Genomic DNA, 14,864 nt, shown 5'->3' with positions numbered 1-14,864 from the left:
CTCAGTTGACGCCTTTGGGTGGGAGCGAGTTCACACCACCATGTGGACTGACCCACCTGCCCTAAGTGTCTGATAACATACACGTATGCTACTGAATTTTCACAGTAGGAAATGCAATGTGTTTTTTCCTGAATTGTTGAGGAAGTATTTGTTGAATTACACCTGTCATGAGAACATACATATGTAGAGAATGGGAATTCACAAGGGCAGGAGAGGTCATTTCCAGGACCAGCATGCAACTCCAACGCCAAGGTTTTACCAAACCAAATACTGCCTTACACAATAGTGAAAACCCATCTATTCATTCTTTTTAGGAGATTCTTCAGGTTGGTATGACTTAGGATTATTATGCTTGTAACTGTCACACAGGTGCTTACTGCAGGAATTTCCCCATCTGGAGCTCACCACACTCCAATAGGTAGTCACTGATATCAGCCCCATTATACAGACTGACAAGTGAGGCCTGTAGGGACCTTGTATCTGACCTCCGAGTGCGCGCTGGCTTGCAGGTGCACTGCGTCTCCGGATGCTGTGGCCAGGCATTCCTGGGACAGGGTCTCACCACTGCCCCTCTGCCCTGGAGGGCTGTTGAAGGACTGAAACGAAGTAGGTCTGGGAGAAGAAGCAAGTTCCAATATCTGAAGTTTTCAGTGCCAAACTGACATCCCAGGGGCGATGTCAGAACAGCTGGTTCAGGAGGAAGCCCACGCTGGAGTCACCAGGACATAGACGGGGTTTAGAGCCAAGAAGTCGGATGAGACCCCCCAGGGAGTGAGCGTAGGTGGAAGAGAGAGGCCGAAGTGTGAGTCCCCGGTGCCCCGGACAGTCAGAGCTCAGGATGCTGGGGACGGAGCCGCAAGAGGAACACAGAGGGAGCTGTCAGAGCAGCCGGAGGGAAACCCGGTGCGCATGCGGGGTCTGGGACGCGGTGGAGGAGGGGCTTCGTAACCCAGGAGGGTCCGCACGCCCTCTGACCCTGCTCTGTGCCTCGCAGGTGTTTGGCGTCCACCTGAACAAGTGGCAGCTGGACAGGAAGCTGGGGTGCGGGTGCCTTTTCCTATACGGCGTGTTCCTGTGCTTCTCCATCATGACGGAGTTCAACGTGTTCACCTTTGTGAATCTGCCCATGTGCGGGGACCACTGACCCGCGGCCGCGCCCAGCTCGGCCCCTCCTTCTGTGCAATACAAGCGGGCGCCCGAGTCCGCCTCCGCGCTGCCCGCAGGTCTCCGCTCCCCCCGACTCTTCCCGGGCCCTGCCCCTACCCTCTCTACCCTCCACCACCTCCGGAGCCGCCAATCCCGGACCCCCAACCCCACTCCGGCTCTGCCCTCCTCCACGTGAAGACTCCCGACCTCCGCGTGAATTTTCAAGCCCGATTTTTGAACAATGACTGAAATTCTAGAAAAACTGGCTGCTAACTGGCCCGAGCCAGGCAAACTTAGCATATATCCCTCCTCCTTTTTTAAGTTATTGGATGGAAGACCACCGGCCTAATGTATGAGCCGAGACGGAGAAAAGAGAGGAGAGGGTCCACGCGTGACAGGGAGCGTTTGGGATTTTCCTTATGTTTGGGGCTGATTTCTAGGTTCCTGAGTCTGGGGGTTGTTTTCTTTTGGGGGCTCCCCCCTTTTCTTCTTTTCCTTCCAGAGATGGAGACTTTTTTCCTCGCACCTTCTCTCACCGGGCTCTGGATCCTCACTGATCCACTGGGCGTCCCAGCTGCGTCCTCTGGGGTCGAGTCCCAGGTGCGTTGGAGCTTGTGTGGATTTAGCGCCCATCAGAGGAGCGGCTGGAGAGGCCCCTGGACAAACTCCTTCTCGTCACACCCGGGGGCCTGCCCTGAGGCCCTGGGTTTTCTAGGAAGAAGACAGCTGCCCGCCTGTCCATTCTGACCATCACTCTCTCCCCAGTTCTTTCTAGCCTCTCAAGCAATAGTTGAAGCCTGCCTGCCCCGGTTAACCTCTCCATCCTGAGCACCAGGCAGCCGGCACCGCAGGTGCCTCCCGCCTGAGACTCTGAGCCTGCTCTTGGTTTGGTGTTTGTGGGGGCAGGGAGTGTGACCTGGAGGCAGGAGTTGCAGACACTGGTTTCTCGGGAAGTGGAGAAGCGCACTTTGCACAGACACCGCCCCTCGTACTGAGTACACTGGACCCTGACTGCTGGCTCGAGGGCCATCGTCTCCTCCCAGTCGCCACGCCCAGCTGCCCCAGCGCCCCGCTCCCTTCCCCGGGGGGTGGGGAGGGGACACAGGAAAGAGGAACAGAACTGACACTTGGAAACGCAGAATGTGTTGGACGCAGACTCACTCAAGGGCGTGTTACTGTGGATGTTGTTGCCAATGGCTGCTCAGCAGCTCTTCTAGGTTCTGTCCGATGCTGAAATACTCCGCAGACAACTCCACCGAGTTGAGACCCACCCATGCTTGTTCACTTGTATTTATTGAAACTGTGGATTCTCGCCCCGTGCTGCCCCATGTATTTACTTTAAGCACTGATCACCTATTCATTCGGTATGGTTTTCCCCTTCCCCTGTTCACACTCTGGTATGAACTGTAAAAATAACCTGCTACGAAAGGGTTGAATGTTTCTGTCGATGGTGCCCACCGAGGCCGGCCTTGGCCAAGGGGCCCCTGCTTGCCGGAGGAGCGGGAGAGGGAATCACCACTTCTGGCTTTCGGAGCTGAGACACACTTACGGATTCTGTTACACATTTTGCACTGGTTTTACGGAGATTGTTTTCTTGGACGGATAGTGTAAAATAAACTTCTCTGTTCTGTATCTTTCCTTGAGCAGTTTCCTCTTTGCTTTCTCCCTGGAGTGAGGAGGACACAGGGAAGGTGAAAAGATGGTGTCACGGAATGTTTACTGTCTCTCGGTTGACGCCTCTGGGAATCTGGTCAGTGTCTGGCAGATTGCAGGTATGAAGTGACAAATGGTGGGTCCCTTCTGAATCTTGAAGGGACTCTAGGCCTGTCATTCTGTAGAATACGTGTGACAGTGTGTTAGGAATTCTTTCAGCTGGACATAACAGGATGAGCATTCCAGAGTTGACAGTGATGTCCCGCAGGGCTCAAGTCACCGTCCTGTCTGATTTTAGTAGATTTCAGTTGTGAAAATTAAGACTTTCCCAAGGTAGTTCCTTAAGAAAGAAAGAAAGTAATACATAATAAGCCATATTCTGCATGACTCTCAAGAAATCATTATTAGGGGACTTCCCTGGCAGTCCAGTGTTTAAGACTCCATGCTTCTACTGCTGGGGCTGGGGGTTCCATCCCTGGTTGGGGAACTAAGATCCTGCATGCCGTGAGGTGCAGCCAAACAAACAAAAATCATTACCAGGATCTAAAAGTAGACCAAGAGGAGCAAACAAGCCAAGTTTCCACCTGAACCTCAATATAATTGTTTTATAGGAATGAGAAGAAAAATAGCTGGTAATTCACAGTTCCAAATTTATTTTTAAAAATCTCTTCCCAGGTGGTGGGAAAATACTAGGAACTTAGCTTTGTCTTGAGTGTTTACGTCTAAAAGTGTTTTACTCCTATACTGGTGCTTTTTATAAATACACGATAGACATGGACAGGGTATTACCATAATGTGGATTGGTGCTTACAAAGCATCAGATGCTTTTATGTTAAATATTCTGTCATACTGGTCTTGATTAGTTTTAGTCTTAGTCTTAAGCAAAGACGTTTGATCCAAAGCCTGATTTTTTTTTTTTTTTTTTTACACATTTGCTGTGAAATCTTGAGAAACCATAGTTCCAGGCTAAATGTCTCAGAGAGGAAATTCTGGGACCGGTTGTTTCCATGTTTCATGCACCATGATTGCTGACCTAGGAACTGGGCAGGGTTCCTTTCTGAAATGAGCCCCGGGCATCTTTCTGCCAGGTCTCAGCCATGCACATTGTGTCTTAAACTGCTGACTGAGAACATGCTTCTGACGGGGCCGGCTGTCCAGCAGTGCACAACTGCTGATGCAGCTGTTTTCCCTATCCTGGGATTTATTTATTTGGGAGAGGTTGGGATGAGTTAGAGGGAAGAACCTTCTTACAGTGTCCCAAACCTGCTGGTATCACCAGAGAAACCCTCTCAGCAGTTTTTTGGGATGTGTTGATTTCTGTAAACTCGCAGGCTGTGATTTCAGGCACAAGGGGACACCTCAGTGGCCCTGAATGGTGAAGGGAGCAGGGAGTGGATCCTGAAGCTTGCAATTCTTCCTAAACAGCCTGGATGACCCCAGGGGGTACCACCACACACCCTCTTTCTAGGAAGTGTGTTCCCAGCGTGGCCAGCGCCTACCAAAGTCACTGTCCCCACACATGCCCTTAGGTAGCCTTGCATACACTGAGAGGCCGTGAAATTTCCAGATGGCTTTGCCACTTCCCAAAGCAAAGTGCTGGTCCTACCCTTGAAGGGAGAGTGCACTTTTATAGGTATAGGGTTTGTATTTACCTCCAAAAAGACCTGGAGAGCTGCTTATTATGTTTTCCTAAATCTGTGGCTTCTGACATTTGTAGCTTAGTCCTAAATGTACGTGCTAGGGTTTGAGACTCTATGTATCTCAAACAGTAAATGTGAACTTATTTTAAGCACTCAGGTTAAAAAAAAAAAAAAGCCTAAATGTCTTTATTTAAAAAGGGGGGAAGGCAGGGTAATAATATTGTAACATCCAGACAGTTTTGAGTTGTAGTATATAAAATAGGAATAACATTCAACCTGCAATAAATATAATTAAGTGTAGCCTTAGAGCTTTACCTAATTGTTCATGAAGATAGTCAGATTTGGGACAGAAACAGGAAATTAGAGTTGGTAATGTTGCTCTTTCCAAGATTTATTTTCATCTTTTAAAAATAGGATGGTTATGCCATTAATAGATAATTATCCAACTATTCTAACCCATTTTGATCAAGTATTTTGAAGTAGATGGAACACTGCCTTCTTGGATTTTGTGTCCTCTTGTACTAATTAATATGTCTCATTTATTTTGATTTTCTGCAGTGGCTGCTCAACACACACACACATGCGCGCGCGCACACACACACACAGACACACACACCATCTATCTGACACCAGAACTCTGTATGAAAACAACCCAATGGATCTTTGAAAGTTTTCCAATTATCCAGCTGTGTATTACAGTCCAACTGCAGGAATCTGGTCGATTCAGCCAAGTTTTCTCTAATAAATAAAATGCCGCGTATTCATCGCATCATCATCTAGAGTTTCAGGCACTGCAGAGATGTTGGAAAAGTCAGGAACTAAGCCTGCGGACAAGCAGAGATTAGCAATGTGCATGAGATAAATTATGCCATGCCTCAGGATTGATTTCACATTGAACTTTGTGGTTCATTTCAAAATACAAGGCAAGATAATAAACCTCAGCAAAATCTTTCAGATAGCTTACTGCTGCACTCAGGACGTTTATTTCCTTAGTAAAGTACACCCAGGTGTCCCATTAACTTTTTACTGAACCACAGTTTAGCACACATTCTTGCCAAGTTGTAGAGGTTTTAAATATAGTGAATAATCATAGCTAATACTCATCCTGGCTTTTGTTTTTCTTTTTGCAATGGGTGGGAGGAGGGGAAAGAGGTAAGATTAGAGTTTCAGCATCTATGCCATTCAAGGCATAAATTGAAGTTATTTCATAAGTGTATTCAAATATATGTGAATTACATTTCTTCTTTACACAACATCCATCTTATCCTGTCTGTCAAAAGCTGAATTTGGTGATATCACATCTTAGGTTTGTTGGAACAATTAATCCAGTAACTGATCCCAGAGAGCTTTATACAAAGCTCGCAATGAAATGTGACAAGGAATTTCTGGATCCTGGCAGTTTGTTTTTTTGGGTACTTCTGAGCCATGCCTACAAGTCATTGCTAAAAAGAGCTGCACATACGTGAAAAAGTGCTTTCAGCATAAAACTAGTATTTTTAAATTTTGACAGAAAAAAATGTATCCACTCAGTTTCATATCTTTCTTTTTGACACATAAGTCAAATGTTTCACCCATGATTAAGATGATTCATTCTTCAAACGCTAGATAATAACCCTCTGCTCTGGTCAGACACCTTTACTCCAACCACCAATCTGGGTTTGAACCCAGATTGAACCCTTTATTATTAGAAGAATCTGTGTCTAGTGATTTCAGATATGTAAAACATTAATTCCGTAATATCTAGTAATTCATTTCATGTCAGGTTGAATTGTTCTCTCCAGTTGCTTAGAAGTTACAGTATTATTCAACTTCATATATGAAAAAATGCATTTACCTGCATTTACTCATCTTATGGTCTAAATCAGCATTTTCCAAATTTAATTATGCATCAGACTTACCAGTAGATTTGTTAAAATACAGATTTGGGGCCCCTACCCCTGAGGTTTTGGTTCAGTAGTTCTAAGGATAGACCTCCAAAATTCATTTTTCCACTATCCCTGCTGGGTCTGGGTCACACTTTGAGAATCACTGGTGTAAATAAGGTGTTTTGCCCATAAAGCCATATTTTTCCTACTGTAGCATCTACCAGTATCACTGGTGTACAGCTTACAGAAAAACATACAATACAGACATATATTATTCATTTCATTTTTCCAAAATTCCTTTTTGTTTCTACTTCCACTGAGCTCTATGAATGGCTGAAAGTAGGAAAAGAAATATGATCAGTTCTTCAAAACCACATTCTCTATTATCTGGCAGGAAGCATCTACTCACAGTCAAAGGCAGCCTTCAAATTAAAACTAAAGCAGATCAGAGCAAATGGTTTAAGATGAAAATGTAGGAGAGTCAGGATTCTGGGGAAGTATTAGCTTGGGAGAGATGTGAGCAGGCCAGCGCCATTTTCATTCCAGGTGAAAAAGATTTTGTTCTAAATCCCAACAACAGAAAGTAACGATGAATATAGGAGAAAATTTCAACACACAAACTCCGAGTTGCACTTTACAACTGTATCTAGCTACGTTTCTAATCTAAACATGTTCCATTGATGTAAATCCATCCAACACAGATGTCATGACTCCAAGAAAGAAGTAAGAGCCTGGCACTAGAGTCAGCTTACTCTCACTGCCATGACTGGGGTTCAATCCCTGGTCAGGGAATGAAGATTCTGCAAGCAGCACAGCCGAAAACAAACAAACAAACAAAAAACACCCCAGCTAGAGATCCTGCCTGGGGCTCAGAAACCAGCATCTCCAGGCTGCCCAGATCAGTTTCCACCTAGAAACAACGGCCACTCCCAGGTAAGACAGGTCCAGGAGTGGCGCTGCCTGCAGCCAGACCTTAACTTGGTCTTGGGCTCCTGGCTTATCCACGAGAACCTCAGGGAGCACACTGTGCTCCCAGATGACATGGTAAAAGCCACATTTTTATATCCACTAAAAGCACTCAAGAATCAGGCAGTGGGTTGAGATATTACTCTGCACAGTTGGGGTGGGGGAGGACAAGGAGGAAAGGCAAAGTCTTCCTTCTAGAAATACAACATTTTATACTTGGTCTCTGCCCATATTGGGTGGTCCCCAGAAAAAAAAGATGAGATCTCTCCCTGCGCCGAGAAGCAACAGCATCGCCGGTCAAGTAACGTGTGTGCTCCAAGGGCAGCGTTGCCCACTCAGGCCCACGTGTGTCTTGTTACTATTAATTGAATGCAAGGTATTGTATTCAAGGTACTTCTTCATTTCTTTCCCCAGACTCCTTGGTAACAGAAGCAGGTCTTTTACCCTCCCAGGCAGAATTTAATCTGCTGCCTGGATGTTAACCAAGGGCACTTCTTAGGAAGAAGAACAAAATGTTTGAAGACGAAAAAAAGAGAGCCCTGCCAAGAAAACTCACTTGTTTGTTATCAGTCAGGCAAATCAATTCATTGGAGGCGTCAGTGCTTCGCATGCCCTGGATGACCAGGCAACAGGGTTGTACCTATGACTCTCAAAAGGAATTGAATCCAATTCTGAATTTTAAACTCCATTTTGGTGTTTGTTTCAGGAAGGAATTCTGGCCCTGTGGCATTTTAACCTAGGTGTGCTGGCTGCACGGAAAGTTTCACAGTTTCCCCGTGTGAATCTGGGACAAGACAACCTTTCAGGGTGAGGGGTAAGTTCCCCCGCACGCCCCCCTGGGAAGGTGGCATCCTGTATCGCTGTTTTCCTGGGAGTTCCTGGTTGTGAGTCAGCAGTCTGGAAAGCAATGGAGGCCAGTCTCAAATGCCGCCAGGTTCCTCTGTTTTCTCCCCCCACCCTCCCACTTCACATCCGTCGATTGTCCTGATCGGTCCTACCTGGCACTTGGTCATGTATCACAGCCTGACCTGACTTCTCCCCTCCCCTTCCCCAGAGGTGTGCAGAGCTGGGTTCCTCAAGGATTCTCATTACTGCAGCAGAGCAGTGATGCCAATGCACAGCAAGCACCGACACGGGGAGGGCTGGGTTAACAAGAGACCCAGGTTCTGTGATACAGGAAATAAAAATGGAACAATTCTAACCCAACTTTTGAGCTCTAGATAATGACATGGTGGCCATAATAGCATCCTTCTTCTTGCTAAAGGCATAATTCAGAGGAGCCAGCAAGGTCTGGACATAAAGGCACTTGGAGACACAGATCCCATAAAGATGAAATCGCTCAGCAGTAACTGTTTGCCTGGTTTTCATGGGCCTGCTTGTCCCAGACACTCACTGTCTGTTTCCCATGGAGAGGGACATTCAGGGGGCAGAAGATACGCAGAGCAGCTTCAGAGGGATACTGATGGCTATGAGCGTCAGAAAATGTGTTACCATAAAAATGTTTACTTCAGTAAATGAGGCAGGTTTTAATTTGGGGACCTTTGAAGCAAGGAAATGGCAGAATGGTATTCTGTTTTACCCTCAATGTCTGCAAAAACACCTCTTCTTATGTAAATAACTGGGCATTCTTGATACTTGGACATGGAGTGTGTACACAGGGAACTTTACAAGCACTGGACTGGAAGTGGAGAGTGCAATGTTTTATATAAAAACTGTATTTAAAATTGGCACCATTATATAAAAAAAGTCTTTGCATGAAGACTTCACAGGACTGGTGCCTCGGGTTCCCAGTCTTGATGAGAATTTTAAGGTAATAATAGTTGTTAAAGTCACAATCTTGTGTCTCAGAGACTTCACCTGAAAATGTAAACATTAAAAAAGCTGTGAGTAGACAAAACCAAGCAATCCTCCGCTGGCTCTTCAGAGGCCCACCCCCACCCTGGAAAGTCGTTTATTTTTTTCCCTAGGCAAAGCTTTCCTGGGCTGGCTGTTGCACAGGGGGCACTGAGAACACATAGCAGGTGTCCTTGCTGGCTGCCGGAGGGGGGCAGGCTTGTTCCTTATGCGGGTGAGGGTAGAGGTGTGTCCAGGGGTTGGTTGGAGGGGTGGCTTAGGTGTTTTGCCTCCCTCAGGTGGCACGAGCAGTTGTGTATTGTGACAACAAGCCCAGCAGACTTTTCCAAGGCCTCCTGGCTGCGGGTCAGTGTGCAGGTCATGGTGCTGAATTCAGTCCTAAAGCAGTGGTGGCTGGGCTCCACATTAGAATCACCTGGGGTGTGTTTCTGATTACCCACCCCCTCCCCCGCCGTCATTCTGAGCTGAATGATCTGGTTACCTGTTTTGGGCTCCCTGGATGTTTCTACCTGTGGCCCTGGTTCAGAACCACAGCTCATGGAGTATAATCAGACCATCTGGGATATTTGATTGTGCAGAACCACGCAGGAATGCTGTGGGTCTTTGCTACTCAAAGTGTGGGTTGGCCTTCAGCGGGCAGCTTTAACTAGAACGGGAGACTTGGGGAACCCTGTAGAAGGGCACTGTCCGCTGGAACTTTCCACAGGAATGTGACTGTCCTCCACCTCTGCTATCCGATTTGGTAGCCATGAGGTGCACGTGACTGTTGAGCACTCGAAAGGTGGCTTGGGCAACTAAGAATAACCTTTTTAATCTTGTTTTGTCTATTTGAATTTGCATGAGGAAAGCCATGTGTGATGAGTGGCTGCAGAGTATTAAGGAGCTGACCTGGCCGACAAAGATGGTTTAGTTTCCTGGGGGTCCAGTGGTTAAGACTCTGAGCTTCCAGTGCAGTGGCCATGGGTTCTATCCCTGGTTAGGGAACTAGATCACGCATACTGCACAGCACAACCAGGGAGGAAAGAAAAAAGAAGGGTAAAGTTTCTTCCTTGCTGTGGAGAAGATGCCCAGGGGTCCTGAGGCTGGTTGGCCGGAAACAGGAGGTGCCTCAGGGAAGCGGTGCTCACAAGGTGCTCAGACCAGCAGCATCACCCAGGGGGCGTGTTAGAAAAGCAGAATCTTAGACCCTACCCAGACCTCCTGAATCAGAACCTGCATTTAAAAAAACTTTTAAAAATTTTTATTTATTTGGGTTCACTGAGTTTTAATTACAGCATGCGGGATCTTTTAGCTGTGGTATGCAAACTCTTAACTGTGGCATGCAAACTCTTAACTGTGGCACATGGGCTCTAGTTCCCTGACCAGGAATTGAACCAGAGGCCCCTGCATTGGGAGCACAGAGTCTTAGCCTTTGGACCATCTGGGAAGTCCCAGAACCTGCATTTTAACAAGGTCCTGGGTGATGGATATGAACATTCAAGTTTGAGAAGCTCTGACAGTAAATGTCACCCTGCTCTCCAGGGGACAGGTGATCATTTACACACATACTCTTCTAGAAAGTCACTCTGCATTGTTGGCACCTGAGAATATTACAGGAAGTACCAAGTGAGTTTCCCGAATAGGTCATGGAGAGCAACACACTTGAAATTGGGGATGGATTGGTTTTCCCAGTAGTCATGTATAGATATGAGAGTTGGACTATATGAGTGCTGAAGAATTGATGCTTTTGAACTTTAGTGCTGGAGAAGACTCTTGAGAGTCCCTTGGACTGCAAGGAGATCCAACCAGTCCATCCTAAAGGAAATCAGTCCTGAATATTCATTGGAAGGACTGATGCTGAAGCCAAACTCCAATACTTGGACCACCTGATGTGAAGAACTGACTCATTTGAAAAGACCCTGATGCTGGGAAAGATTGAAGGCAGGAGAAGAGGATGACAGATGATGAGATGGTTGGATGACATCACCGACTCATGAGTTTGGGTAAGCTCCGGGAGTTGGTAATGGACAGGGAGGCCTGGAGTGCTACAGTCATGGGGTTGCAAAGAGTCAACTTTGCAACTGAGCGACTCAGTTGAACTCAACTGAACCAATTGCTGAATTTGGAAGGCAAGGGAGTCATCTTTTAGTTCTAATAAGCCCCTGTTTTCATTGGATGAAGGGATAACTGTGGAGAACTTCACTGAAGGACCTAGATCTAACTCAGGGTGAATCTTCATATTCACCCCACTCTTTAAACATGGACTCACGTGGATACGCTGCCAGGAATATTGCTAATACTGGAAATTCCTGTGTGGTACTGATAAACAGACCTGTCTTCTTTCCATAATCAATCCAGGACTGATTCTACATTTTTTCCTTCTAAAGTTCCATAAGATTTTGCGTCATTTGCAAGATGAGAGATTTCCTGTGGGGAGAAAAAAAAAAATAGCTCAACCAAGAAAGTCATTGCATTTAGCAGAAGGAGGCAGAAAATAGAACAAAGAGGGGAGTGGCTTTTATGCAACAGCAATTTTTTGTAATAAGTGTGGGGACAGGTCCCCCCGGGAGGACATTTAGGCTGTCATTTCTGAAAGGATAATTGAGACACAGCTGGATGGCGGCAGGGTTTGAAGCCTGAAGCAAACACAGCCAGGAAGCGGAGGAGCAGATGATTCAGCCCCCAGGGCATGGGTAGCTGGGTAATTTCCTCACCCAGGGGAGCGCCAACTGTCATGCTGGCATTGGTGGTGTCCTGCAGTCATCTGGGCGCAGCCATCTTGCTGTGCGTGAGAGGAGAACCCGTCCTCAGGCAGCTCACGTGAGTAATTCAATCACAGCTCTCTGCAGGCTGAATTCTGGACGTTTAGCCCAGACCGCCCCTGGATTTTCCTTCCCTAGGGCTCTCCTGTCCCCCCAACTCCTTTTCCCAGCTAGCACCCCAATCCAAACATAAAACAACTGGGAACTGGTTTTAGAGGTCTCTTTCACAGCTGCTCAGGCTGTTTGAAATACCGCCCGCCAGAATGGGGAAAAGGGGCAGGGGGTTTGGGATGGACACGCACACATGGCTATATTTAAAATGGGTAACCAGTGAGGACCTACTGCGCAGGGAACTCTGCTCAGTGTTATCGGGCAGCCTGGATGGGGGAGGAGTGGGGGGAGAGTGGATACATGTGTATATGTATGGCTGAGTCTGTTTGCTGTCCACCTGAAACTATCACAACATTGTTAATTGGCTATACTCCAATATAAAATAAAAAGTTAAAAAGAAATACTGCCCCCAGAAAGCAATTCAATGATTTCACACCAACTTTCATCTCCTCTCTTCCTCTTCTACAATAGCTATTTTTAAAAACAATTATAGACTATCATTAGCAAAAAATAGCCCAAGATGAAAATAAAAGTGGTGTTTAATTCTGGCATTTTATGTGATTCCATCTACGCAGTGAGGGATCTGGTTAGTCACCTCCTCTGGGGACCTATTAGGCCTGTCACAGGAAAGCACAGCATCTGAGCTTTGACCCATAACTTCTTCCATCCTACCACAAAAATAAGGATATAGAGAAAACGTCCAGAAGTATGTTAAAGCACACAATCAAAAAGTTTTTTGGTATATATTTTATGTAAAAGAAAACAAGTATAGGTCTAAGAATGTTAACTCAATGACAGGAACTAGTGAGATGGTAAAGCTGGTTACCCTCTTTAGAGCATCTACCATCCAAGTGCATTTTGAGGATCTGGGGATTTGTAAATTCACAGGGACTGTAAAAAAAAAAGTTCTCAATATAGAATTAAAAGTTCTGTGGTGCTTCTCACTCTAAGTGTAATACATGCAGGAAACAGTGAAAAATTGAGATGTGATTAACTGTTAATTTCTATTTGGAGGGATTTGACAAAAAGAATTATGAAAGAAGTTCCTTCTCAAATATTATTTTAACCTTAAAATAAACAAGAGACAAACTTAGGTTACCTTTTTAAAAGAGATACACTGATTTTATCATAAATGGATGTTGAATTTTGTCAAAAGCTTTTTCTGCATCTATCAAGATGATTACGTGGTTTTATTCTTCAGTTTGTTAATGTGGCATATCACATTGATTGATTTGCAGATGTTAAAATATCCTTGCATCCTGGGAATAAATCCTACTTGATCGTGGTGTATGATCCTTTTAATGTATTGTTGGATTCAGTTTGCTAATAATTTGTTGAGGACTTTTTCATCTGTGTTCATCAGTGATACTGGTCTGGTTTTGGTATCAGGGTGATGCTGGTCTTGTAGAATGAATTTGGAAGTGTTCCTTCCTCTGCAATGCACCAATCATTTTTATACTTTTATGAAGTATGTATTTGTTTTGCCATTGATGGTAAAGGACTATTTGTGTTTATCATTCTTTTTCCATTTGTGTGCATGAACTAGGGGTTTGATAGAGGTGACAGCATGTATTTCCACTTTTCATTAATCTAAGTATTTATAAGCCAGTCTTTATATATTTGAAAAAGCTAAGGCTATTAGTAAAGCTAGGCAAGTTCACGATACTATTGTTCAAAGAATAACAAGATTTGTCACATTTTGTGACTTTAGTTACCGTTTAAGTTACTTTGATAATTGTTATGGATTGAACTGTATCTCTCACACACACATACACACACAAATATGTTCAAATCCTACACTCTACAACCTATAAATGTGACCCTACTTGGAAATAGTCTTTGCAGATATAATCAAGTAAAGATGAGATCACACTGGAGTCGAGGGGGTGGGACCCTACTCCAATGACTGCTGCTGCTATTGCTAAGTCGCTTCAGTCATATCCGACTCTGAACAACCCCATAGATTGCAGCCCACCAGGCTTCCCCATCACTGGGATCCTCCAGGCAAGAATACTGGAGTGGATTGCCATGACCTTCTCCAATGCGTGAAAGTGAAGTCACTCAGTCGTGTCCAACTCCTAGCAACCCCATGGACTGCAGCCTACCAGGCTCCTCTGTCCATGGGATTTTCCAGGCAAGAGTACTGGAGTGGGTTACCAATGCCTTCACCGACCTCCAATGACTAGTGTCCTTATAAAAGGAAGATTTGGATACAGACATACAGGGAGAATGCCCCATGACCATGGAGGCAGAGGCTGGAGTTACTCTGCCATGAGCCAAGGACTGCCCACAACCACCAAGAAACTCTGGGAAATGCACGGGACAGACTCCTCCTGGCCCCCGAAGGAAGGAACCAACCCAGTTTTATTTCAGACCTCTGGCCTCCAGAACTGTGAGAGAATATATATATCTATTGTCTGCAGCCACCAGGTTAGTGGTACTTTACTATGGAAGCTCCAGGAAACTAGTCCTGTGACGCTTCAGAGAGCGACACTGAAATAGAACCAAGTTTATCAGCTCACCAGGTCTCTCTGATGGGACCTTAGCTGTCATTTCCAGGGAAGAATTGTAACCACTGGTGAACATGGGGGAAATGGCATGACCCTGTTTAACCCTTCAGCATCCCTTACCAGGTGAGACCCATAGGCCTCGCCAAGCTGGCCACCTCTGCAGCAGTGCTTCTGTGGGAGAGCCTTCCAGGCAGCCCCTGGAGATGCCAGGGCCACACGGCCCCTGACCAGCACTTGGACACACACACCTCTGAAAGCCCCCCAAGGTGGGACTAGACCCTGCGGCCATTCTGCAGGGGTGGGCTTGACCCTGGGCTTGTGAGATGAAGCTTAGTCTGGAGGCACAGCGAGGGGGCGGGGGTTTCTGAAGTTCATAAG

General features: G+C 45.9%; 1 protein-coding gene and 2 long non-coding RNA genes across 3 annotated transcripts in view; 2 read left to right on the top strand and 1 right to left on the bottom strand.

Annotated features, from left to right (window-relative positions):
• The window catches only part of SLC24A3 (solute carrier family 24 member 3), a 161,392-nt gene extending 158,608 nt beyond the window's left edge, over positions 1–2,784 (top strand). Inside the window, exon 16 of the mRNA XM_040247322.1 lies at positions 995–2,784. Within this exon, the coding sequence (XP_040103256.1) occupies positions 995–1,144 (150 nt within the window). The 3' untranslated portion in view covers positions 1,145–2,784. The remainder of the gene's footprint in view (positions 1–994) is intronic.
• A 1,239-nt stretch (positions 2,785–4,023) lies between these two features.
• On the top strand, positions 4,024–10,138 carry LOC120868968. The gene is made up of 2 exons (XR_005722364.1): positions 4,024–8,084; positions 8,325–10,138. It is a non-coding gene; the product is annotated as an uncharacterized LOC120868968 (long non-coding RNA).
• LOC120868969 lies at positions 8,758–12,875 on the bottom strand. Its single transcript, XR_005722365.1, has 2 exons — positions 11,373–12,875; positions 8,758–9,127 (listed from the first exon to the last, which is right to left on the bottom strand). It is a non-coding gene; the product is annotated as an uncharacterized LOC120868969 (long non-coding RNA).
• Between the last annotated feature and the right edge of the window lie 1,989 nt (positions 12,876–14,864).

The sequence above is a fragment of the Oryx dammah genome, unplaced genomic scaffold, assembly GCF_014754425.2.
Source record: "Oryx dammah isolate SB20612 unplaced genomic scaffold, SCBI_Odam_1.1 HiC_scaffold_10, whole genome shotgun sequence".
Lineage (NCBI taxonomy): Eukaryota > Metazoa > Chordata > Mammalia > Artiodactyla > Bovidae > Oryx > Oryx dammah.
Note: the sequence above shows the minus strand (reverse complement) of the source record. Positions and strands in the feature narration are given on the sequence as shown.